The sequence below is a fragment of the Barbus barbus genome, assembly GCF_936440315.1.
Source record: "Barbus barbus genome assembly, chromosome: 7".
NCBI lineage: Eukaryota > Metazoa > Chordata > Actinopteri > Cypriniformes > Cyprinidae > Barbus > Barbus barbus.
The window spans coordinates 3,348,358-3,375,688 of NC_136735.1; the positions used below are offsets into that span (position 1 = coordinate 3,348,358).

Genomic DNA, 27,331 nt, shown 5'->3' on the forward strand with positions numbered 1-27,331 from the left:
CACTGATGGACTATTCTGATGATACTTTTCATACTTTTATGGACCTTGACAATGCAATTTACTTGGCAGTCAGTGGGACAGTAACAACCCTCCTGGTTTTCATCCAAAATATCTTAATTTGTGACAAACAAAGCTTTTACGGGTTTGGAACGACATGGGGGTAAGTGATTAAGGACACAATTTTCATTATGGGGTGGAGTAACCCTTTAATGCATTATACGTTACAGGTTGTTTTTTTGTTTTTTTATATAATAAATGAAAATAAAACAGATACAATAGAAAAATAATAGAACAAGCTAGTGTTAGAGGCCTTTTTGTTTTGTTAAATGTATAATAAATTTATAATAATGTATACTGAATTTTAATATATTTTTTTTTTCTTTTAAAGAGAACAAGCAGTAAATTAATAGAGTGCGCGTCTAAAAGGGACACGTTTTTATTTATTTATTTTAAACAATACAATAGAGAGTGCTAGAGTTAGAGGGTCAAATTAAGATGGAAGAGATGTGTTTTTAGCCGATTCTTGAAGATGGCTAAGGACTCGGATTGAGTTGGGCAGCATTTCATGTAAAAGTCTGTGAAAGTGATTTTGTGCCTCTTTGGGATGAACAATAAAGCGACGTTCACTTGCAGAACATAAGCATCTAGAGGCACATAAGTCTGAAGTAATGCATTAGGTAAAGGGGTTTTGTAGGCAAACATCAATGCCTTGATTTTTATGCGAGCAGCTAATGGTAGCCAGTGCAAATTGATGAATAGAGGTGTGTTTTGGCTCATTCAAAATTAATCTTGCTGCATTAATAGAGTTCTGTATCAATTATAAAGGTTTGATAGAACTGGCTGGAAGACCTGCCAAGAGAGCACTTATATATAATACAATGAAGATATATTAAAAAAATATTTTAATTCAAAAGTTTTAATAATTGTTCAAAGGTTTTTAATGATTTCAGATGGTGAAAAGGGGTGAAAAGTCATTATTACAGCATTAAATCCCAGTAGTTATTATATAATGCTGTAACCATGATTTTTCACCATAAAGGTAAAAGTAACTCAAGATTTAGAATCATAAATCATATAAGAATTTAATATTTACTAATAATTACCCTTTGGGGTTTACTCCTTAGTCTATTTACAGTTCTCCAACTTGGAAAAATACATATTTTGATCACTTATGAAAAACATAAGACGACGTATGGTTTACTTCGGCACAATAACAGGACGTGAAAGTACTTTAGTATCCAAAAATGACAAACCTCATCTTTAAATACCCTGTATCTGAGTGTGGGGAAATGCCATATACACTGACTCATAATCTTAATAACATTTAGCTCACTTGCTCTGTATAAACGTATTAATGTAGACATGTGAAAGTTTCTAGCAAACACCTCTGTCCTGTATTCAGTATAGCAAGGTTTCTCAACTCTTGCCCTCGAGGTCCACTTCCCTGCAGATTTTAGCTCCAACCCTAATCAAACACACCTGAACAAGTTAATCAAGGGCTTCAGGATTGCTAGAAAGTTACAGGCAGGTGAGTTTGATCAAGGTTGGAGCTAAACTCTGCAGGAACATGCCTCGAGGGCCAGAGCTGAGAACCTCTGCAGTAAAGCACTGACAACAACAGAAATACATTTGAACTATAAATTAAAAGTGCACTTGTCAAATCGACCTCATCTACTGTCCTTTATGAACAATGGAATAGATTATTGAGTTTGGATCAGTGATGTCTGACTGGTGTTGAGTTCGAGCAGATGAATAAAGTGTTTACTTGTTCATTCGGGTTCATTTCAAACGTCTTTCACTGCAGTTGGGTTCTTTGATAAACTGCACAGAGGAATAGTTCAGACTGTCTGTTTGTGCAGTGACATTTGCTGTGGTATAAATCAGACAATCAGATGAAGTCAAACTGGCAGAGCGTCTCTTCTGCTTATGTTTTAGTTTGATAAATATGAAGAGGATGACTGTAAAAATCTGCACCAGAACACCAAGACCAGCACCAACATGAATCATAGGATCTGAGGACAGAAACCAGCACCCAAATTAAACTTTTCTTTCTTTCTTATCTGACACACACACACAAACAAACAAACTGTGTAAATCTCATTTACCAAACAGTGCTGATCTGCTCATGGTTTTTGGTGAAGTGTCGACAGCCTCATCACTGATGTTCTCTTATTCTCTAAAAAGAAATATATAAATTAATAAACATGATTTCGAGATGGATTGGGATGGGGATGGACTGAGTTGGATGGATAGACAAGGACAGGGATGGACTGGGTTAGATATATAGTTTGGGGATGGATTGCATTGGCAATAGATTAGTTTGGATGGATTGATTAAATTAGATTGATGGATTGGATTTGATTGGATTGGATGGGTTGATTGGGATGGATAGATTAAGTTAGGATGGGGGATGGATGGACAGAAGTATGGATTGGGATAGATGACAATTGGCTGTTACGTCTGCTATATCTTCTCTAAAAAGAAATATATGAATGAATGTATGATTTTAAGATGGTTTGAGATGGGGATGGATCGGGTTAGGTTGAGATTGGGAAGATTGACAATTACCTGTTATGCCTACATCTTCTCTAAAAAAAGAAATGTATAAATTAATGAATTAATGATATTACATTGGATTTGAATGGGAATGGATTAGGTTGGATGTATTGGGTTAGATGGATTGACTGATTGATTGATTGATTGGAATGGGGATCAATTGGGTTGGATGATTTGGATGAATGTTGTGATGATGAAATGAAGCTTCATGAAGCATTAAGCTTTTCAGTCAAGTGGTTCACAAAAGGGTTAATTTCTGGAGGCTTCATTTGCTCACAATATCACCTGGTGGCCAAAGAGTGTAAAACAAGCAGATATATTACAGACAGAGGTGGATAGTCCAGGGGTCAGAAAGTAAAAGTCCTGCCATATGTTTATTCCACCCATGAACTCAGCAGCTGATTTCACCAGAGGAGGAGCCAAGACATTCCTTTCAAGACACAAGCAAGTCTCAAGTCAAATCCCAAGTCCTCAAAGAGTTAAAGTTAAAGAGATAATTAAGTGACTAATTAAATGATGATTGTGAATTAGTGATGAACACCTGCTGTTATTGAGAATTACAGAGGATCAGATGTTGATGTTTTATTGTTTTTTTTTTTTCAGAAATACTTCAGTAACAGTAAACTATATGTGCATCTTCCCAGAAAGATGTTATGCCTCTAAAAAAGGTTATTTAAACAACTCTAATTGTACATTTTTACAGAAAAATTAATGTGCCTTCACTAACAATACAAGTCACATTTCTGCTCTCTACCACTCCAGAACACCGTAACCACAAACACCATCAATCCAGCTTCAACTATCCATTAGCTTAGATGGCTGATATGAAACAAAGTCCCATAAGACTCGCATATTCAGTGCATAACTTACCTTCAATCACATGTAGAGATACATAGTTGTAAGTGTCTTTAAAAAAATCTGTCTACTGCACAGATGTAAGTGTCAGAGTCAGCGATAGTCACGGTGAAGTCTGATCCTTCATCAAACAGAGTCTATCTACCTGTGTGAGTCGGATTCTCTCCTGTCTCAGATCGAACGAGAATATTATCACCCACACAAGAGTTTCTGCAGAAATATGTGATGTTTCCATCAGCTAGGAAATGTGATGCTTTCTCCCACTGGAGCAGTTTGAGGATTCAGAGACACTACTGGAAATTAAGAGTGAAAACAGGATGTGACATCACATGATCAACTGAATATATAACTCAAGTGAGCCCAAATATCATTCATATTAAATATCATCATGCCTCAGTCTTTAGTTACTCATGTCCTTACTAAGAGTAAGTGAATGCTAACTCACCTGTGGAGATGTGGGAGAGGAAAACAAGAAAAATCCACATGCTGAAAAGACACCTTCCTCCTGCGTGGTACGACAAAGTATTTATTTCTCTTTTAGTCTCGACATCCTCTTGAGACATCTGCAGTGATGCAATAGTGATGTAACATGACATGTAGTCACACTAAACTCACAGACACATTTATACCATCACTGAGTCTCAATACTGTTAATTAACATCTGCATTCTCATCCAGAGACATTTATTTATTCAAGACAACGACTCAAAGATTTTACTTTATTGATGAATTCAACACAACAAACTGATGACAACTGATAACATTATATAATAAGGTTCAATTAGTTAATGTTAGTTAATGCATTAATTAACAATGGGAAATACATGTGTTACAGTATACTGTATGTGACCCTGGAGAACAAAACCAGTCATCAGTAGCACAGACATATTTGTATTAATAAATTATCTATTTGTTATGCCAAATATCATTGGATATTAAGTAAAGATCATGTTCCATGAAGATATTTAGTAAATGTCCTACCGTTTTGAAAATGTCAAAACTTAATTTTTGCTTAGTAATATGCATTGCTAAGAAGAGCATTGCTTAGTAAATGTTAATGTTAATAAATGCTTTAGAAGTATTTTTCATTATGTCATGTTAACTAATGTTAACATAATGAACCTTATTGTAAAGTGTTCCTGCAAAATAGCTTCAGGAAAAACGTGAGGAAGATGTCATTTTTAATTGGCTGTTAATGAGCCATCTGTGGTCAGTCAGTAGTTTAATCAATACTCTGATAAACTGACTCTTGAACAAAATCAGGCTTAATTTTTGTGTAGATCTGATCCAAATCTATTTGTGCGAGATCTACGTAGCAGGCATCTGTGCTGGGTGCTGGTTCTGTGTTTGCAGGCCTGTGAAAGTCCTCGAAAACTGAATCTTTATCCCTTTGAGTCATGGGTGAGTTTGTAAGGACGACTGAACTCATTTCCACATATTCGTCCTGTAAAAATGAAGCTTTCATATCAGTAAAGACATTAGTTAGCTTTATCAGCATCCCTATTAATGTGTGATACCATCGATTACAGACTTACAGCAACTTGAGCTGATGTCTTCCTGGTGTGATAGGACACAGAAACTGTGGGGGGGGGGGGGGGGGGGGGGTGCATGTATTAATTGTTGCATGATTAATGTTAAAGCTATGAGTGAAGATTGTGTAGAAAAGAGGAAGTCTTATGCAGTCATCTCACCGGACAGCTTGCAGGAGGGAGCCCATTTTTTAACTTTAAGCAGAACGAATGGACACACAACCAGAAGTGTGCAAACACACACCAAACTCAAGACTGTCACCAACCTGCTGTAAGATTCTGTGGAAAAAGATACAATCTGACACAGCTGCTAAAAACATGAGTTTATGTGAACGACAGAAACAAAGAGTGAAAGGAAACTGAGAGTCAGATAGCAACATATGAACAGAGACAGTTCTGTAAGACGGTATTAAGAACAATAACATGTTATAGAACAACAGAACGATAAGATCAAACAAACAGAACAAACAAAAGAATGAATGAACAAGAGACAGTCTCTCTGTCAGTTACTCGTTCAGTCTGTGTGCAATAAACAGTATGAACCAAACAACAAATGAATGGTCTAAGAATGAATAAACAGAGAGAATAAAAATGGATTGAATGAATGAAACCAGGGCTGCCCTCGACTAAAGATTTGTCTGATCGACTAGTAGTCTTTATTTTAAGCATTAGTCGACTAATCGCACGTTTATTAATAAACCATGTAAATCATTATAATGTACCTAATAAGCGCTCAAGTGCACACATAAAGCATGCCACAGCACACCGGCAGAAGTAGCTAATGATTATGAATGTTTCAGTGAAAAACAGCTAGGAGGCTGCATTAACATTTTAATAATCCATTGATAAACTGGTGCTTTTCTGTAGTCGATAACTATTATCGGCCGGCTCGTCATCTCCGCAGTAGTGGATGCACCTCTATGCATGTTTCATATGGATTACATAATCTGATGTGCTTTCTATTTGAATTGGTTTATTAAAAGTAGAGATTTCGCTCTCTATAGATATAATTTCATATCTCTTATGTAAGTAGTTTTGGAGCTTTGCACTAAAGTTCACAGAGACAGAGACGGCAGAAAGCGCATCCTGTTTGCTTTCATTATTTTGCAAAAGCGCCATGTTTTGTTGTTATTGTGAATGCACTTAAATAAAGGTAGAGTCTTTACACATTCGAAAGATGTATTACTCTTATCTGTATGACCAAAAATGACGGCGTATTTTAAGAGATTTTAAGTGAGCCTCCATCTGTCCTGCAGTGAGTGCATTACTGTTCAGTTTCCACACTCCACACAGACACTATAGCGCACATATTTCTAGATTAACGTCATGTTAACTGGCCATGTAAAGGTTCTGCTACTAACATATTTCAGATGATAAGCCATATTTGTGGTGGATGAATGATACGCGAGTGTCTGTATTACCAGACCAGCCCTTAACGATCTCTGTGACTTCACCAATGTGGATTTTTATTTATTTTAATTTTTTTCTGAGACTAAGCGACTAATAATAATTTGGTCGACCAAGCCGGTTATTCGACTAGGGGGTAGCTCTAAATGAAACAAATAAATAAAAAACAATGAGCGAAAGACAGACAAAGCAAATGACAGAATGAATGAACAAATGATAGACCGAACGAGCAATATATGCATGAATAAATGGCAGGAAGAATTAATGAATTAATAATTGATAGACTGTACAAAGGTCAGACAGTTCACCCTGATCTCTAGTCTTGTCCCAGTTCTGTGCTGTGATATTTACAGGACTGCTTGTGCTGTGGACAATCACTAAAACACAACATTTGAACAGAGATAATTATTATATTGTATAAGCAGCTTTTGTATGATTGATCCTGCATTTCAGTTATACCTTTTGCTGAAGCTGTGGGTCTCTGTGGTTCACCTGCGCAGAGAAGGAACAATAAACCATTGAGATTCGTTCCTTCAGCCACATTCACTTCTGCATTCAGTCATGTTTGTGTGAAAAATAGACCTTATAGCCTGTAAAAACATGTTAAAGGATGCTCACCTCTAATGACAGTCAGCTGTATTTCATCACCAATCAGATCAGGCAACAGTTTAATATCCACGCCGAACGAATAATTGCCAGAATCCTCCATGACCAATCCGAAGATGGTGGCGGTAAGGATGTGCGTGGACGTGTTGTCGAATAAAGCGAATCGCCCCTGTTTTGCCCACCGGTTGGGATGAGACGCCTGAACCAGTTTCTCGAAGAAGAAACCATCAGTTTTGCCAAAGTACTTGGTGTTTGTGTCATAGTCCGGTGGATAAATGGCTTTAAAAGTTACGTATTTTCCTTCATATCCAATTTTAGCACAGCTAGTATCCAATAGACAGGCTGGAAATGATGTTAAATGACATTTAAAAAGTAGCTATTCAGTTATGATTCATGTAATATATATAGGCATAAAGCTGATAAGCAGCAGTTGATGTTACTTATTTCCAACAAGTGGCAAATTTAAAACAAAGATGACCCTTTGCAGAATATCTAGCAATTAATAACACAATTAGCCTAGACATTAATGCACTTTTAAGCCAAGTTAATCCACTTTTTCCAACAAGTGACTAAATATACCACTTTTGTTATTCCACTATATAAAGTTTTACAGCAAAGCAAACTGATGTGAAAATATCTGGATTTTAAAACTTTATTTATTTATTTATTTATTTTTCTGTCATACGAATCAGTCTTTTTACTGAATCTGTTTGTTCGGATTATACATTTCAAAGAAAGAGCCAAACTAAAAGGTTTTAAGTATTTTTAAAGCAATATGCAAAATAATATTTTAATATTTAAATGTTCATAAAATTGTGTGTATATTTAATGATGTAATAATAATAATTTACTGTTCAAATAAAGAGACTTAGCTATTTTTAATGGCAATAGTTAGAGTAAATTGATCTGTTCAAATGGTTTTTAGTGCTGTCGCCCTATATTAGATCCTTGTTTGTTTGTTTTTGTTGGTGTTTTTTTTTTTTCAATATATTATAGCAATAAAAGTAATTCAGTCTATTAGTAGATAAGGTCATTTGTAGCTTTACTTTTAAGTAACTTGAATGAGGACTAGTCTATGCCGATCTTGACAAGCTAGACAGTTTCCCCAGCACTGATGCTGAAACTTAAGCAATTCGAGTCTGAAATCAAGATGCTGCTGTTTTATAGTAAAGTGATCGCTACAACTCACCTGTACAGATGCAGAAACAAACGACTCCTGCTTTCCTCATGCCGACTGGTTTTGAATTGATTCTGGTGTGTGCAGACAATAAAACCGAATCTGCCTGGCAGGCTTTCTCTCACTTCCTTGTTACTATTTAAGACCAGTCCTCAACCAAACTTAAGACTTTAGCTAGTTGTACAAAGTGGGCAGTTCAAATGCATTTTACTGAACTTTCTCAATATGTCCAACTTCCCTGTCGATGTGAACGTTTCACCATATAAAAATGACTAAAATGCAGCCATTTGTTGTTTTTCCATATTACACTTGTTTGCACAGGAACATGCTATAATATACTAAATTATATTGTATGTTTTAACTATTGAATGTGTTTGTCATTGGTTCATTCAGTTGCTTGTTTCTGTAAAGATTCATTAATGTTAAGTAAAAACTACTAAAAACAAATGAAAGGATGTTTAACTGCAGAGCAGACCGAGGTGAAAGTTATAACTTTACTATAGTTTATTAGGCAGCTTCTGCTTCACAAATCTATACCTGTGACATGAGCATGATTTCTGTATTTATTTAATAGGTAAAATACCATCTTAAGCTGATTTTGTGAAAGCTACACATAAAGTGGTTGTTTGTAGCTGTCGAAGGAAACTAGGATTCTGATTGGCTGAGGATTCAGTGTTCAGTCTTTTGTCTGATCGATAGTGTGATAGATCGGATCTTGAAGGGAATCAGCTGTGAGAGTCTGATACACTTGACTCTGTCTATTGCTGTCCAGTTCTGTGTAGATCTGATCTTTTGTTTGTGCTGAAACAACATCGATGTAGTAGTCTCTGTCAGCCGTTTCTGTGTTTGTATGATCTGGGTTTGTGGGACTATGAAGTTCCTCTTTTTCACTTTGAACTTTGGGTAAATCTGGAAGGTCACGGTGTTTTCTCTGTGTGAAAGAAATACATATGATCAGATTAATCAGAAAGTTATATGCTAATAACAATATGATATGCTGCAGACGTTCATGTACTCACTGGCACTGGGTTTGATAAAGTCCTGGTGCGGTGGAGAACAAAACCTGATGAGAACAAGATTTTAAGTGACTAATTATTATTAAAATCAGTCATTATGACCTGCAATAGTATAAATATATGTTGTGTAGTCTTCTATGTACTTGTTTTCAGGTTTTTCACATGCACATATAAATATATAAAGTACATATTTTTGATGCTATGCCCACCAAACTTCTAAAAAAGATGTTCAAACAGTGTAAAAAGTGTTAAAAATTAAAATTATCTCATTGGCACAAGCTCATGATGGCACAAACCAAAAGAAGGGTTCAAAATAACACTGAACTCCACTGGCTATCATTTTATGGAAAATAATAATAGGCAGCGGCTATTTACACTAAGTGCAAATAGCAATAGATTATATATCACTAAGTGAAAATTGCATATTTGCTTATAGATTCTATATACACTATATTAAAATAGCAGGATTTTCGGTAACACTTTAGAATACTGTTCCATCATTAATGAATAACTACACAAGAACACATGAATAATGCAATATTAGCACTCTAGTAACTACTAGTAACTACCAAGAAACTCTGATTAATGAATTAGTAAGTAATAGTGCAGTCGAATGTGGTAGTTCACTATTAGCTAATCAGTAACTATTATTTTTGTCATACCTCCCTAAGAACTACTGTATACAGGTTCATAATTAATATGAATACTACATAATGTATAATTCATTATAAAGTAAATGCCATGGTAACCCACTAGTAATGACTCAAGAATGATCAAATTCTTCAGAAGGAATTATTAATTATTTGGATCAGTATTCTAAAGATCATGATAACTCCCTAGTAATATCTGGAACTATTGTAAGCTTTTGAGAGTGTTGTAAAGCATTGGATAGTAATTATTCAGGTGTTACTACATCCTCCTAAAGGAGTTATTAATGTTTTTGATCATTCTAAAGTGAATAACATGATAACTCCCTAGTAATTGCAGAAGTCATTGTAGACTTTTTAAGGTTTTGGTTAGTAATTAATTTTGCTAGATTTGGTAACACTTAAATCATTACTAGTGTGTTACTGTGATCTTCACTTTAGAATACTGATCCAAATAATTAGTAGTTCCTTTAGGATTTGATCATTCTTGAGTCATTACTAGTGGGTTACCATGATCTTCATTTTAGAATTAATTATACTTTATGCATAACTCATATTAATTATGAACCTGTATACAGCAGTTCTGATTAGCTAATAGTGAACTACCAGCCAGCTTCAACTGAGTGCTATTACTTACTAAATCAATAATCAGAGGTTCTTGTTAGGTAATAGTAGTTACTACAATGTTAAAAGTGCATTAGTCATTTGTTCCTCTGTAGTTATTCGTTAACAAAAGATCAGTATTCTAAAGTGTTACCGGATTTTCTGTTATTTATACTACTTATTGCAAATAGTGGCAATTATCTGCATCTCAGTATTGTAGTACATTATAAAACAGTATGTAACAATAACTTATTGAGAGCTAAATTTTAATTTTAATTCAAATTATTAAATTGATGCCACCTTATTGGGACAAAAAAGCCCGCCCTCCCTACATCTACCCTAACCCTACCTGATACTTTATTTTCAACTTTTTGATTATTCCCTTCATTTTTATTGAAAATAAATGCTTTTCCGATGTGATCTACAATTTGAAAAGGGAGAAAAAAAGTTCACCAAAAGGCGGATTCGAACCCAGGTCGATCGTGTCAAAATGTGTACTATACAGATTTTACCATCTGCACCACTAGAACTGATAAGTGTGGATCGTCTTTTGTAATGTTGACTATCCAATCACACATTGGTGGGTGGAGTTAGTGTAAATAGCCTCTGCCAACAAGGCGGGATATTTGCACTTAGTGTAAATAAACACTTCAATAAGGGCAATAATAATAATAATAATGATAATGATAATACTAATAATAGCAATTTTATTTGTAGGTGAACTATCACCTCACTGGGCAGTTGTGGCCTAATGGTTAGAGAGTTGGGCTTGTAACCCGAAGGTCACAGGTTTGAGTCTCAGGTGGGGGGAGTGAATGACCACCGTTCTTTCCACCCTCAATACCACGACTGAGGTGAGACCTTTGAGCAAGGCACTGAACCTCCAACTGTGCCTCTGCCCACTGCTCTGGGTGTGTGTGTGTGCACTTGGATGGGTTAAATGCAGAGCACAAATTCCGAGCATGGGTCACCATACTTGGCCACACTTCATTTCACTTAAAATGTTTATGGAACAAAGGGGTTTTGAGTGAAATAAGTTTACATAATTTAAGAAACCTTTAATATTTGCTTCCATAAAATGATCATGTATATTACGCCATTATATCAGCTGTTTCACTCTGAAGACTTTCAAGTACAATGGGCTTCAAAAGAACATGATTGTTAAAGTGACTTTCTTTATAGGGTGAGATATGTTAGCATGTGTTGCCTGTAGATCATATGGTTTCAAATAAATCACGTGGTGTTGGTGTGCTTGAGATGATTCAGAGATCTGATTACCTGCATTACTGCGGCTGTTGTGTCTGAGCACTTGAAACAGACCGAACAGACACACGAAAAACAGGGCACCAACACACATCAAAGCCACCATCATCACAAACCTCGAGTAAGACTCTGTTGATGCAAAGCTGACAGTGACTTGGCTGAAAAAAGCTAAACCGCATGATGTGTGTGTGTGTGTGTTTCGCAATCTCACCGGCAGGCTCTTCCGTGAACAGGTCTGTGGTTTTCCCTTGTGGATGTTCTGCACAGAAAACAAAAGCGAAAGGTGTGTAGTTCATCCTCATACATAAAACCTTGGCTGGCATTCATTTACCCCAATATGTGTGTGTGAGTTCACTTCTCACACTGACTCATTACGAGACACGTAAGAGGAAGAGCACGCTGTATCACATCCCATCTGAAACCAATATGAGAGTCAGTGGCACCTCAAAAATCCCCTGTCATAGCCTACTCAAGAACTGTTCTGCATCAGTGTTCATGATGGACAAATGGACATCGAACCCCTTTTTTTAAGGTTTAAGGTTTCACTATATCATTTCAATAGTCCTGCTGTTTAACAAATCTCTCTATATAGCACAAATTGTCCATTGTATCATGGCTCAGTTGACAGTAAGTATTATAAACTGTGAAAAGGCTAAAAAGGAGCTGTTTTAAATAGCTTTAGATGGAGCTTGAATGTATTATTTTCCAACAGTTAGACTCCCAGCTGCATTCATGCAAATTGATAAGGTTTGATGTTCATTAATGCTGAAAATCTTTTTATTATGTGTAGACATCACACAGGAGGCCTGGATAATTAAACATAGATGTAATTCCATATACAAGTTAATTAAATCATAGAAGGTCAGCCTGACCAATTCCAACTGTACAGGACAAATTATTTGTATTCTCTCTCTCATGGTTCCTTTCACGTGAGGTTGCAGTGTTGCACTTTCACGAACGTTTATGGTGATCATGCATTTTTAAACTATGCCAGTTTAAAGTTTACAGTGATGTTAAACCGCAAAAAGACATACAAGATTTCAGTGATTGCGCTGTTCTGACAGACAGTTTTCTGTGAGCGCACACTGGAAATGCATGCAAGTAAAGCTGCCTCTGAAATTACAATGCCATCTAAAATGTCCAGCAAAAATAACTGTTCTGATTTATATCGTTATTGTCAAACGTCTGATATTTTATGTTTTGGTTGTATTTTTATTTTTAAATGTATCTAATTAATACTCTAATTGTCTACTTGATTTACTTTCATTTTGTATTTACTTGTATTTAATATATTTATTTTGACTTTGACTTTATATTTGATTTTTTTTCTCTCTCTCTCCTTGAGGACGCTACAATGGCATGTCATGTTAAATTTTTGTATAATTCTCGTACATTCAGTTTAGACAGTGAGTCTTCAGCTGCTGTGTATCTCACCTTTGGTGACTGTTATCCAGATCTCTGAGATGAAATCCGGCAGCAGAGCGATATCTACACCACACCAGTACTTTCCAAAGTCTTCTGGAGCCAGTCTAGATATGTCTGCTTTAAGAACATGAGCTCTGGTGTCATCCAGAAGTGCCAGTCTCCCTTGTTCAGACCTTGTCTCTGGTCTGGCGATGTGAACACACTGAAGATCTCCTGGAGCAAACGAGCCGATGATCTGGCAGAAGTACTTGCTGTTATTCTGGTAGGTTTCAGGATAGCTGCAGGAGACTGAGATGTTGCTTCCCACAGATCCAGTGATGTTAACAGCCAGCGAGCTCTCCATCAGCCACAGCGCTGAAAGAGCAAGAACTGCTGACAGATGTCATTTCAGAGTTAATTAACTGAATTTTGGTGTTTATCAATGAAATCAAGCACAGTAAAGAATAAAAAGTGCCATTCTCATTTAATACATTATGATAGCTCGTACCTAAGAAACTGATGGACGTGGCGGTTCTCATGACTGCCTGCTTCAACCTCAACTCACACTACCTGTTCTCACACCAAATATTAGGTGGATATTGTGTGTGTGTGTGTGAGTTACACTTCCCTAATGCACATGGTTAAGTAAACACAAACACAGTGTCAGTCTGATCTGAAAAACAGCTCCCTCTTCAGGGCAGCAAAGGTAAAGTCTTGCCATCTTCAAGGTTAGATGATTGGTTGATTTACAGTACAGTTTACTGTTTTTAATTTATTCATTTGTATTAATTTTATTTACTGTCTTTTTATTTTTAATTAACCTGATTCTTTTATTTAAGGCAAAGCAGTGTTCCTACCTCAAATAACTGTTAAATTATTATTGACTATGCATCTAAACATACTTAGTTTGATCTTATTGTGCAAAAGCTTACTGTCTATAAAATTGAAGAAGTTCTTCTTTCTAACGAGAGAAAAAACATTGTGTTGCCACCATCTGACCTTGGTGACATGAAGTTTCTCTTTTACACTGAACGTTTCATGTCTCCTGCAAGCCACTGCTATGTATTTAGACATTTTTAAATCAGTCCTCTTTAAAGAGTTTTTTAATTTTAAGAGAATTTTAATTGTACCTACTCATTTAGAAAGTCTTAGTCTTTTGTAAGTGGTTTCATATGGCTTGTTCCGGTCTAGTTATGTGGCAGGTCGCTAAAATGGACTTTAAAAAGAGGAAGGAAAAAAAAAGTAAATCAGCAGAAAAACTGTTTCAGCTTGCATTTGCAGTTCACTCTGATGAAATCTGTTGGCTGAAACTACAACACGGTAAGCGTTACACTCGTTCAGTAATAAATAATGTAACTAAAATAACTAATTAATCTCTAGTCATCATATCTCTAGTGTTGAATGACGAGCCGTGAGACAAGGGAAATAATCAATACAAGTGTATCTTTGCTTGAGATGCAGGAGTTTAGTCAACATGCTTTATAATATATCTATGACAACACACTCTTGAGCATGCTTAGAGGCCAGCTAGGAACTGAGAATTTAAAGCAACAGAACACTTATGTTCTACAACAACAACAATAATAATAATAATAATAATAATAAAAGTCTGTGTTTTTTTCCACGGAATTGGGCTTCTGTTGCCTGTTGGTTGATTTCTCAGCAGGAGGTTCGGAATATTGCATAAATTATATTTGACTGAAATGCTTGTAACATTGAAACATTTTGCATTCTACCCATGATAAACTTTGGTAGATGTTAAGTTTTGTGAAGATTGCCACTGGTAAGAAGCCTTTTATCTTTGTCTATGATCAATCGAGTTTGGACATCATATAACCCCCCTCCTCACAACTATTTGTCTGCAGTTATGTCACTGATCATGGCTCCTCCTCTTTCTCTGGTGTTTCTGCTCATGATTCCAGGTGAGTTTCTCTTTAAACTTCAAACCTCTCTTCAAACTTTAAGAAGATATGTTTTATCAAATTCTATGGTCTTGTCTGACTCACAGACTGATGTTGTCATTGTTTCTTTGTGAATGTGTGTTTCAGGAGTTTATGGGCAGTATGATTGGGGTGTGAGTTATGACTCTTCACACATCTGTGCACTACAGGGGTCAACAGTGACAATCCCCTGTACTTATACATACCCTACTAGCTATCAGATCAGGAAAACATTCTGGACAATAAGAAATTATAAAGATGAAAATGAAGAGTATCCAGATCTGTCTAAGGACCCTGAATACAGTCAGAGGCTTCAGTATCTGGGAGATAAACAGCAGGACTGCACCGTCAGACTGAGTCATGTGACACAGAAAGATGAACACATGTACTATTTCAGATTCACAACTGATAAACCTGATGGAAAATGGCTTGGTTTTCCAGGAGTGAATCTTACTGTCACAGGTGACTTTGATGAGGTTTCACTCTTCTTCTGTGCATTATGTTGAATAATAATCAGTGTCTGACAGCAGCACTAGATATAATGTGTGTGTTGTGTTCAGATCTTCAGGTGGAGTCTCCTGAGAGAGTGACAGAGGGTCATAATGTCCGTCTGACATGTAAAAGCAGCTGCGCTCTGACTGACAGAGCAACATTCATCTGGTACAGAAACTCACAGCCATTAACTGAGAGAAGAGACAGAAACAATCAACTCCTGCTGCAGTCAGTCAGAAGAGAGGATGCAGGCAGATATAACTGTGCTCTACATGGACACACTTACACTTACTCTCCTGCTGTTCAGCTCAGTGTCACGTGTGAGTATAGTATAGTATATAGTATATATTCTTCCATAGTCACTTGTCCCTGCCTTTCTTTTAAAACAAGCCTGGTTTATTTTATTTTTTCACCCGGTTGAAAAGTAAAACAGCATATGCTGGTTCAGTAGGTGAAGGTAATCTTCTGCTGCTGTACATTTGCTTGATTGTGAAGCAAAGTCACACCCAGACCATGTGTGCAAAATGTATCAGATTTTGATTTTGAGGAAAGTCCAGCCGGTCACATGTTCATATTTTGAAACTGAATTTATACAGTCGTGAACCATGTAATAATTTCAAATTTTTATTTCTCATTTAGAGATTCTGTTTTAAATGCTTTTTTTGTAGTTCCTCCATTGAATCCTGTGATCTTCATCGGTCCATCAGGTGAAATAATGGTGTGTAATTCATAAGTCTGATGTCAAATTTACTTTATGTTTTTGTGTTTTTCTGTGTTAGATCCTCCAAAGAGTGTCTCAGTGTCCATCAGTCCATCTGGTGAAATAGTGGAGGGAGATTCAGTGACTCTGAGCTGCAGCAGTGATTCAAACCCACCTGCAGAAATCAGCTGGTTTAAAGGAGGAATGTTTATAGGATCTGGAAGAATCTACAAGATCTCAAAGATCAGCTCTGATCACAGTGGAGAATACAAGTGCAAGTCCAGATATGAAGATATAAATAAATACTCTACTGTGACTTTAAACGTCATGTGTGAGTAAATGATGGTTCTGTAACTGTGCTATTTAATCCTCTGTCATGTAAAATGTATTGTGACTGGGAATTCTGATATGGCGTGAACGCACCTTTAATGGTGGTTCCAATAACTGGTATCAAACAGATGAGTGGATTAACAATCGTAAAACATGAATGTAACACTTCATTTGTCTGGTGTAGATGTACCCAGGAACGTCTCGGTGTCTATAAATGGATCTGGTGAAATAGTGGAGGGAGATTCAGTGACTCTGATCTGCAGCAGTGATTCAAACCCACCTGCTCTGAACTTCAGCTGGTTTAAGGAGGATCAAAGCTCATCTGTTGGATCTGGACAGAGTTTCAGTGCACTACAGAGTGGACGCTTCTACTGTGAGGCTCACAATCAACATGGATCTCTCAGATCAGATGCTGTTACTGTCACAGGTGAAGATTTTATTTTATGAGGGGTATATAGCTTTGAGAGTCAGTGGTAACTCATATTTTTCATCTTCCAGTGCATCATGGTCTGGGTTGGCCTGTCTGGTTGGGAATCACAGTGGCATGTCTAGGATTATTCATCATTATCATTATTATCGTGTTCATAATGTAAGATGGATTCTCAATTACAGTGCAGATGGAATTGTGATTATTAGTAACAAATCTTTAAAACACAACTTACACTAATGTCATAAAAGCAGGAGAAAACGAAGAGGAGCAAAAGCTGAAGATGCCACAGCAGACCAGGCAAATAATTCAGACATGACAGGAAATATTTTCATGTACTTTTAGCTAGGTTTCATATGTACAATAATTAATTTTCTTTCATTTCAGGATGATCTGTACTCTAATGTAGCCGAGAGGGAAGTGTCTGAATCAGCTGTTCATGAGGACACTCCGTATGCCAGAATTTCATCCAGCACACCCAGAAGAGATGGAGACAGAGATGCTGAGGAGATCCAATATGCGACAGTCCAACATCACAAAACCAAACCGATGAAGAGAGCAGAGGAGAACGAAAACCAGTATGACAATATTAGGATTCACCAGCCTGGTGCTGCCATGAGGTGCAAAAATAACACTTCTGTCATCATCAGTACACTATTCACAGAAACCTGACATACATTTTAAAATGACTTTATCATCATGTAATCTGAGGCGTTACATCATTGTGTTTCTGTTTTCATTTTATTTAGTTTTAGGCGATCAGATGTGGAGACTGTGGAAGAGGCCTCTGTGATCTACAGCCACGTCAAATGAACGACAGACCATCATGAAATCTGGTCTGCTAAAGCCACAAATATTGACTGAATATGAAAAAAAAGTGAATTAAACAATGTGCTTGAAAGTACAGCTGCTTAATCTAACATGCAATTCAACATAATTTATCACTGTAAAAAGTGATAAGTTGACTTAACTTAAAAAAAATGAGGAAACCTGTTGCCTTTTTTTTATTATTATTTACTTAAAAATTTTAAGGCAAGGGGTTTCCTCAATTTTTTTAAGTTAAGTCAACGTTTCACTTATTACAGTGATGACACATCATTATTTAAATCAGGTAAACAGATGAGCCGGAAACAGAAAAAAGCCAAAATAAAATAAATAAAAAATAAAAGCTTTTTGTTTGATGTGTTGCATTCCCTGAGGATCTTTTGTGAGCATAGACAAAAGCTTTTTTTTTAGTAAATAAACTGAAGGCAAACAGAAAATCTGTCAAGGACGTTCAAAAATAACTTCTCTGTCTGTGGTCAAAGTGACGACATCCAGTCTTACTCAACATGCGTTTCAAAATTCTTCAGAAAATGGTTTCAGCAAGAAACGGCCACAAAAAAAAAAAAACAGTTTATTTCTATTTGACTTATACCTGAACATCTCCTCAATTCGAATACATGCAAAAGTGAAACTGTAAATAATTCCTACTGAATAAATCTGCTATTTACAGATCAATCAAAGTGGTGACAACCACAACAACTAAAAATATGACATATTAATTTCCTATTGTTTAAGATTTGCTGGGCTTAATTGTAAATAAATAATTTTTTTATTGATTGATTTGTTGTGTTGGGTAATTATTGGACTCCTTCTTGAATGTTTCCCTTATTATACTAATAAAAATATATCACCAGTAGTGGCTCCTGAACATAAACTTAAGTAGGCAGAGGTAGGGTAGGTAGTCTGTCTAATGTTGTTTAAAGTAAACTCAGCACATGCATAGAAAGCTAATGTGTCTCTTGTCTCTTGATTAGAGTTCGCTGCAGTTCCATTCTTCTCCACAGATTAATATCTGAAAAATGTGGGGCGCTGTAGAGCTGGGGAGAACACAGGCATCATTTTGATTATTTAGATCAGATATATACTGTATGTTGAATCACTGTAGGTGGGCTCTGATTCATTGCATAGGTTGGAATTCTGGATGAGGTCATTTCCTGTCCTACCCACCCACCTCTACTGCCCACCACTTCACGTCACTTCTCTTTTTGACAGTAAACTGAAGTTGAAAAAAAAGGATGTTAAAGAAGAACTTGTCTGTCTGTCTGTCAAAGTGATGACATAGAGACATTCAGATCCTTCCAAAAAAAAAAAAAAAAAAATATATATATATATATATATAAAAAAAAAAAAAAATATATATATATATATATATTCCAGGGAGGAACGCTGGCCACTATAAACACACAGTTTTATTTGTATTTGATTTATACTTGAACATCTCTTCTGTCGTGCTACATGCATAAACAAGTGAAACTGTAAAAATGTCCTACTATATCCTCCTGAGATCCCCCCCAAGAAAGTTTTGTGAATTTTGTATATTTTCATGTCATTACATTGTTTAGACCATAAGAAATTTTTTTTAAAATAATATTTTTGAAAAATTTATATTTTATTCATTCATTTTTTTCTATGTCCTCTGTAGAGGACACTAGGACTATTTTTTTCTAAAAATAAAATGGCATGAATAGACATCAAAAAGGCAAAAACAATGGGATTTTGTTTTAAATCACCAATAATGTTTTAGGTTTCAGGATTTTTTCATACTAAACTTTGTTTAAGGATGATTCTCAACTATGTTATAAAATATATAACAAATTGATTTGCTATACCATTTTGTTTTATGCAGTATGTGTGTAAAAAATTCAATTTCATAATGGGAGTAATAAATGACCAGATTTTCATAATAATATCTAATATTTCATAAGACAATTAATAAATAATTTTCTTATTAAATTATGTCTTCCAAAATGCACAATATACATGCGTTTAGTCCCGGTGTCCTCTACAGTGGACATGTATGAAATGATGTCCTGTTTCATAACAGGAAGTCATATTTGAATTTGAAAACCCATAACATTTTCCTGAGATGTTGCTTTATGACAAACAATTAGAAAAATTATTCAGATTTAAATGACAATTACAAAATATAATCATATTTCCATAAGGATGTAACATTTTTCACTAAATTAAATTTAGCCATCTTTAAAGAGCTATGAGAGTGTGTGGTCCTGGTGAAACTGCCAAATCATTTAGTATCTCTATAAAGCCCTGAATGTGCTCTGTACAGGACATGTGAGGTCTCAGAGAAATTCACTAAAATAGAATGTCCACTACAGAGACAAAAACTCCATAGCCGGGTCTCAGGAGGATATGGCAATACATCTGTGATTCACTGATCAATCAATGTGGTGGACAATTTGTTTTTTATATTTTGGATTTAATTATAAATGCCATTGGATCATGGTGTGTTGTGTATGGTTGCTTATGTGGGCAGCACACAAGAAAGAGGAAGAAACCGTTTTATCTGCATGGTCTTTTTAAAACAATCCGTGTTAATACTGTGAAGTCACTTTAACGCCTGCTGGAGGTCAGACTCACCAGAGCACGGTAAGAGTGAATATGTGTGTGAAGATATGGTTAATATGTGAATATAGTCCAGGTAGTACTGTTTTTGAGTTTTTTTTGTTTGTTTTTTTGAAGCTAAAGATTGTGTGTTCTTGTAGTAATGCCAGTCAGAATGTCTCCTCCTCTTGCTCTGGCGTTTCTGCTCATGATTCATGGTAAGTCATTGGATCATTAATAAATGTTACATACTTGCTTATTAAATAAACCTGTTCTTTGTTACTTATGCTGGGGTCTGCCAATCATTGGATGTTTTTTTTTTTTCGTTATGTTAATCAAAACTACAATATCATGCAAACTTTAGTCAGAGCTACAGTTTAAAAATTATTTATTGTTTGTTTCAGGAGTTTACAGCCAGTTTGATTGGGGTGTGAGTTATGGCTCTTCACACATCTGTGCAATAAAGGGGTCAACAGTGACAATCTACTGCACTTATACATACCCTCCTGGAGATCAGATCGTGAAAGTGTTCTGGACCAAAATAAATCGTTACAATCCAGATCTGTCTGAGGACCCTAAATACAGTCAGAGGCTTCAGTATCTGGGAGATAAACAGCAGAACTGCACCATCAGACTGAGTCATGTGACACAGAAAGATGACCACATGTACTATTTCAGATTCATCACTGATAAAAATAAATGGATTGGTAAATCAGGAGTGAATCTCACTGTCACAGGTGACTTTGATGAGGTTTCACTCTTCTTCTGTGCATTATGTTGAATAATAATCAGTGTCTGACAGCAGCACTAGATATAATGTGTGTGTTGTGTTCAGATCTTCAGGTGGAGTCTCCTGAGAGAGTGACAGAGGGTCATAATGTCAGTCTGACATGTAAAAGCAGCTGCGCTCTGACTGACAGAGCAACATTCATCTGGTACAGAAACTCACAGCCATTAACTGAGAGAAGAGACAGAAACAATCAACTCCTGCTGCAGTCAGTCAGAAGAGAGGATGCAGGCAGATATAGCTGTGCTCTACATGGACACACTTACATCTCTCCTGCTGCTCAGCTCAGTGTCACGTGTGAGTACAGATTCATTAGTTCTTTTTAATAAGTTGTTGTGTCTATGTTTGGAAACCCAATTTATGTTTGTCTTTTTTTAGATGCACCAAGGAGTGTCTTACACTGAAAAAACAAACTTTGAGGTATAGTAAAATATACTAGATTTACTGTCATAATTTTTACATTGTAATATTACAATTAATTGAGAACTAGAATTTCTAAGTAAAATTGTAAATAAATACACAATTAATTCATGTATAAAATGAACTGTGTGGGAATAGTAAATTGTATTATACATTTTCTGATATTATTTAACTGTTTTAAATTCATTGCACATAAACCTAAAAATACTAAGTAAATTTTAATCTAAAATCTTAGCACGTTCACATCCACGTGACTGAATCACATGCCCGCTTTTTGGATCGAGGCAGACGGTTGCGATTGCCACACGTGGATGCAAAGTTATTGTGAATGGTAAGTTATTGCCTTTTTTGTAGTAATTTATGACAATGTATAGGTCCATGAGAATTTTAAAAGTCCGATTGACTTTGTTGTGAAACTCTAGTAATGTTAACTCGAGGTTAAGGTAAGTTAACATTAACCTAGGCCTGCATTTTCCACTGCAGTCCATGAATCACTATATACAGAATATTATCTAATCAGATAATTCAGTCTCATACAGAAGTCAGTTAAAAACCAAATAAATTTGTGTTAGTCAGTGAATTGTTAAAACATGCTGATTCAAAAGTCCAGACATAATTTGCCACCCCCCTTCATTTAAGTGCGATCAGGTTACACTTACCGCGACTTTCAAAACATTACATGAAATAAATCGTGTTGAGTGACACGGAAAAATTAATTGTGTGAAAACGAATCAATAAACTATAGATTTCATGACTATAGCACGAGTTGCCTTGAGATTATTGGACCAACCAAAATTGCCCTAAACGCATAATGTAATAAGGAGCTGCATTTTATTTCTGGATGAAAAGCACAATAACGTTTATACCTTCTACAGTTTACGTTAATCTTTGTGGATTACACGAGCGGTTTTTCTCAGATATATTATAAAACTGAGAATTAACAAAGACAAAATATTTGGTTAAACAATGTTAAAAAATATTGGTGATATCATTACAAATAGTAATAGTGTAGAACAAATACTTCGAAATTTAGCAGCATCATTTTAATCATAATAAACCATCTAAGATTTAGAATCTACATAACTGGAGATTAAACTGTTTTTGTGCTTGATCATAAACTATTGCAATAGGTTGATACATTTGCTCAGTCCAGAAAGTGTCTGAAAAGCTCTGATATTGACTTGTGTGTTTAAATGAACTTATTTCATTGTTACCTAGACATTATGATTGTTAACAAGCATCACATCAGAATACAACTCCTGCTTGTATTTCAGCTTCTGTTTATTAATTAGTTCTCATGTAATTTTCTACCTTAAATGTAATGTATTTTTATTAATTCTGTTATTTTAATATAACAAATTGTGTTTGTTCATTTACAGGTTGGCTGCATTTAGGAAATCCCCCAGACGCATGGTTTTCAACCCTGGTGTGTCTTCAAGGATAAACGGTAAACTTTTATATTATTATTTTTATAATATTAAAAATAATATAGAGCTGTTAAAGGATTACAGATTGAAACATCCACATACCAGTCAGGGCTGGCCGGTGCCTTGCTTGCACTTAAATTGTCCTTGTTCGTTTAAAGTTTGTTACAGTTTGTTAAATTATTGCAGCATAAAAATGTTACTTCTGTCTGTTTCCTGAAAACACTGTTTAAGATTTAAACCTATTGATGTGAAATATCCAGACATATCTTAATTGCTACATAATGTGTAATATATGTAGTGTAGATATATTTAGCAGTTTAAACAGCAAAGAATGGCAACAAAGTAAATATGTTGAACAAAAGCTTAACACGCTACAAAAGCTACCACCAGACAGACTCCATCTTTACAGGCTTTTCTCTTGTAGTCTTCGCTCAAATCTCTGCTCCTTGTGTGTGTATGCCATTGTATTATCACTTGGTAGTTTGTTTTCTATGGATATTGGTTATGTATTGAAAATAATTATCTATTCACAGAACCAAAACATTGAGATGAGGCGTGAAGCTGTTATCCGGAGCCTCATACTGTACCTTGGCGAGAAAGAAGAGGAACTGTTTGAAGATTGCCAGGTAAAGCATTTTTTATTCAATGTCATGTTAAAAATGTTAGAATTGTATTACCGTAACGTACACCAGGGGTGGGGAACCAATGCTCCTGGAGGGCTTGCTCATTCTCCAACTCCCCCAGAGTTAAAAAGTTGTTTTACCGTACACAATGTAACTACAGAAGAGGCAAGTTTTAAATAGGAAAAATATTGAAACTCTTTGGTCATTTTTGAACGCGATGCTACTGGTCTAATTGGATTTAATGATCTATCCTAAGCTATGCTAAAAGTGCTACCGCCAGACCCAGAGATCGCCTGAATGGATTCAAAAATGGTAAAACTCGACTTTTTAACTCTGGGAGAGTTGGAAAATGAGCCTATTTCCAAAAAAAGTGGAGTGTTCCTTTAATCAAATACACCTGATCCAGGAAATCAAGGTCTACTAGAAACTTCAAAGCATGTTTGTTGGAGCTGGTTGGGGCTAAACTCTGCAGGACACTGACACCAGGACCAGGGTTTCCACCCCTTATGTACAGGTTAACCTTAAAGCAGGGGTGTCCAAATTCTGTTCTGGAGGGCCACTGTCATGCAGAGTTTAGCTCCAACTGGCCTCAACGCACCTGCCTAAAAGTTTCTAGTCCGTCTTGTAGAATATTTATGAGCATAATCAGGTGTGTTTGATTTGGGTTGGAGACAGACTCTTCAGGAGTGTTGCCCTTTAGGACCAAAAGAGCCACAGTCAAGTAGTAAATTTATGGCTAAGGGTAACATTATTTGGCTGTAGTGGCTCTTATGTTATGTTTGACTAATGTTTTACTAAACCTGGCTTGCTGTAAAATAGGCTTGACTCAGTTTAGCGTAATCTATACTGTATTACTTCAGTTTAGCTTTTTCAGTAAAATCCAAGTAATTTAGTTTGTCTAAATTTTGCAGGAGGACAACCGCAGTGACACAACGCAACACACCCTCAAGATTGTGGTTGTACATGGAGCTGATGGAAAGGATCCAGTGGATCTATCCATTATTCTAGAAGGCAAGGAGATCTTGCCGGGATGCCACAATACTGTTAAAGATTGTGCCTTGCTTATGGGACTCATTTATGCCCTCAACCTCGCATACCCCAGAGCACTGCGTTACACTTTCGAGGTGTTTCAGAAACGTTTTCTAGAATTTGATGTGATTAAGCTGTCTCCAAAAGTACAAGCTTTAAAGTCTAAGTTGTTTTATTAAATGCTTTTGCCATTGCAAGTACTGCACATTTTTGGATGCCAGTACTCCCCAACTAAGTTTGAAATCTTCCAAGTTCTATTGGCCAATTTGCACAGACAATGTTTTTCTGATCACTTGTGTACATAATTAGCAGTTTTACTTATGAATTTAGTTTCACCATTGTGAACAGTGGTGGGAAGACACTTGCCTGTTAGAACTGTTTTCATCTTTGTGCCAACTAAGGCATTTGGTCTTTTTTTTTCTTTATTGTCATGTTTAGAACACTAGTCTAGAGTGCCATGTTAATTGTTAAAACTGCATTGTTTTAGACTATTTTAAATTTAACTGAATTTGTAAAAGAACTACTCAATATCTGTTGGATGCAGAAGCTACCTCTTTTAAGAAATTAGTTTTGACATTAATTTAGCAACATTGCTTTATATAGAAATATTGACATCTTTAACTGTTAATCAAAATATTTTTATGTAATGTAATGTTTAGAGCACAAGTCCAGAGTGCTATGTTGAAACTGCACTATTTGAGAGGATTGCTAATTTGATTGAAATAGTAAAATTTATTTTGTATCCATGCATTATAACCATGATGTTTAAACCTCATCCCATGTTTTTGTACTCCTCTTGGGGTTAAAACACTTTCAGGTCTTAACAAATTTAGTTGTTTTCAGAACTCCAATCCCAAGGGAAACAGTTGTCATTTAAAAAAACTTAGGTTTTGCTTTATGTAACTTTAAAAAATACATTTGTGTGACTGAGTCATTGTTTAATGTTGGAACAAAATAAATTATGATTGTATCTATGCTGTGTGATTTATTATTATTACAAAATTATTATATTTTTAGTAATATTTAATTACATATATTTAATAAATTAATTGAAATATTAAATAAAACCTACCTTATAACAGTAAATAAAATGTACTTAATATTTTAAGGACAGCTGTGTTAGTATTTAAAAAAAATATATAGACTTTATCTAAATGCTTAGAATAAATATAAATCCTACCTTAAATAGAATTTAGTAATATTTACTTAATATTTTAACAAATGTTACATCAATTAATACATAGATTTTACTTGATTCTGGAAAGTGTGTTTTACTTAAAATTAAAGCAGTAAATTTTACTTAAAAAGTGTTAGTGCAAATTGTTACGAGGATATTTTTAAGTAAATTTTACATGTTAGTTTTTTCAGTGTAGTGTCCATCAGTGCATCTGGTGAAATAGTGGAGGGAGATTCAGTGACTCTGATCTGCAGCAGTGATTCAAACCCACCTGCTCTGAACTTCAGCTGGTTTAAGGAGAATCAAAGCTCATCTGTTGGATCTGAACAGAGTTTCAGTGCACTACAGAGTGGACGCTTCTACTGTGAGGCTCACAATCAACATGGATCTCAGAGATCAGACGCTGTTACTGTCACAGGTGAAGCTTTTTATTAACACACTTGCTTTTTTACATCAGTTTTGACAATTAATTTGATTAATTATCTTCTTCCTCTTTCAGTTCACCATAGTGCTGATAGGACTGTGTTCCAAATCGTATTGATATCTGGAGGATTATTCATCATCATAAGCATCATTGTACTATTTATAATGTAAATAAAATAATCTAATATTATTTTATATTATACAAGTATACAAATATAATTAGTAACTAATTATTAATTATATTTTAAACAGTTTGTTTATTTTTGTTGTTGTTGTTGGTTTTGACAGTCAGAGAAAAATGATGAATGGAAAATCTGCAATACATGAGTATGAGGTGAGGTTATAACCACAGACTAAAATCAGTTAAAGAATAAAATATAGCTTTTTCCTACATGCAGAAGTGTGTGTGTATTCTGTTTGTTTCCCTGCAGAATGATGAGCTCAGTGCAAACGGATATATGACCCTTGACCCCAGGTCCAGATCTTCTGATCAGTACATCACACTCACAGTAAGTGAAACATTACAAAAACTACACATGCAGAAGAGTTAGTGCATTCAAAAATCTTCATATTCATACATAATAATAAATAAATAATTATTTGTTTTGTACATAGTCCGCCTATCCCGTACCTGCTATTTACCAGTCGGGCTCTTCTTAATATGAGAATCATTTAGTAAAGATCCTCAAGTCATCTCAATATCAACAGAGGCACAAAGAGTACTAAAATATTCTACTCAAGTAAAATTTAATGAACTTAATGGTACTTTTGCTTAAGTACAACTAAAAGTACCAGTCTAAAAATCTACTTAAAAGTAAAAAGTAGCTCATTTAAAATGTACACAGAGTAAAGTTAATTAGTTACATTTTAACATCAGGGGCAAAAATGGGATAGGCCAATAAATCTCAAACTAGTTGTTTTTAATTAAAGGAACACTGTTACATATTAAATTGCAATAACAATACAAAAAACAAAAAAGTGACATATGACATTTAAAACATTCAGGGAGGTATGTATCATTTTAATGCAGATCAAGTAGGCATAAAAAGCAAGTTATATTCTGGCTAACAACGATACAAGCTAAGGACTCTTTATGAACTTTTAAAT

At 35.4% G+C, this 27,331-nt stretch overlaps 3 protein-coding genes and 1 long non-coding RNA gene across 7 annotated transcripts; 2 read left to right on the forward strand and 2 right to left on the reverse strand.

Annotated features, from left to right (window-relative positions):
* Window positions 1–4,110: 4,110 nt before the first annotated feature.
* Window positions 4,111–8,266, reverse strand: LOC306872929 (uncharacterized protein). Its single transcript, XM_079421864.1, has 7 exons — window positions 8,142–8,266; window positions 6,965–7,294; window positions 6,806–6,838; window positions 6,655–6,723; window positions 5,102–5,218; window positions 4,946–4,989; window positions 4,111–4,854 (listed from the first exon to the last, which is right to left on the reverse strand). Exons 1-7 carry the CDS (start codon window positions 8,179–8,181, stop codon window positions 4,633–4,635), a joined length of 855 nt encoding a protein of 284 aa, XP_079277990.1. The 5' UTR covers window positions 8,182–8,266; the 3' UTR covers window positions 4,111–4,632.
* A 340-nt stretch (window positions 8,267–8,606) lies between these two features.
* On the reverse strand, window positions 8,607–14,219 carry LOC306872930 (uncharacterized protein). Its single transcript, XM_079421865.1, has 7 exons — window positions 14,197–14,219; window positions 13,571–13,690; window positions 13,093–13,455; window positions 11,870–11,917; window positions 11,674–11,787; window positions 9,149–9,192; window positions 8,607–9,060 (listed from the first exon to the last, which is right to left on the reverse strand). The coding sequence occupies exons 2-7, from the start codon at window positions 13,599–13,601 to the stop codon at window positions 8,806–8,808; spliced, it is 855 nt and encodes a 284-aa protein (XP_079277991.1). The 5' UTR covers window positions 13,602–13,690; window positions 14,197–14,219; the 3' UTR covers window positions 8,607–8,805.
* On the forward strand, window positions 14,068–18,555 carry LOC306872895 (sialoadhesin-like). Of its 4 annotated transcripts, none has more exons than XM_079421808.1 (10): window positions 14,068–14,382; window positions 14,928–14,984; window positions 15,111–15,464; window positions 15,563–15,814; window positions 16,274–16,525; window positions 16,709–16,951; window positions 17,023–17,113; window positions 17,203–17,251; window positions 17,339–17,571; window positions 17,701–18,555. In XM_079421808.1, exons 1-10 carry the CDS (start codon window positions 14,235–14,237, stop codon window positions 17,762–17,764), a joined length of 1,743 nt encoding a protein of 580 aa, XP_079277934.1. In that variant the 5' UTR covers window positions 14,068–14,234; the 3' UTR covers window positions 17,765–18,555. The 4 variants fall into 4 exon arrangements, with proteins under 4 accessions (XP_079277934.1, XP_079277935.1, XP_079277937.1 ...); XM_079421809.1 differs by having other exon boundaries at window positions 17,206–17,251; XM_079421811.1 differs by having other exon boundaries at window positions 17,206–17,251; window positions 17,707–18,555.
* Window positions 18,556–21,814: 3,259 nt separating this feature from the next.
* LOC306872563 lies at window positions 21,815–25,597 on the forward strand. Its single transcript, XR_013784423.1, has 4 exons — window positions 21,815–21,876; window positions 22,925–22,992; window positions 23,506–23,598; window positions 24,507–25,597. It is a non-coding gene; the product is annotated as an uncharacterized lncRNA (long non-coding RNA).
* Window positions 25,598–27,331: the final 1,734 nt, after the last annotated feature.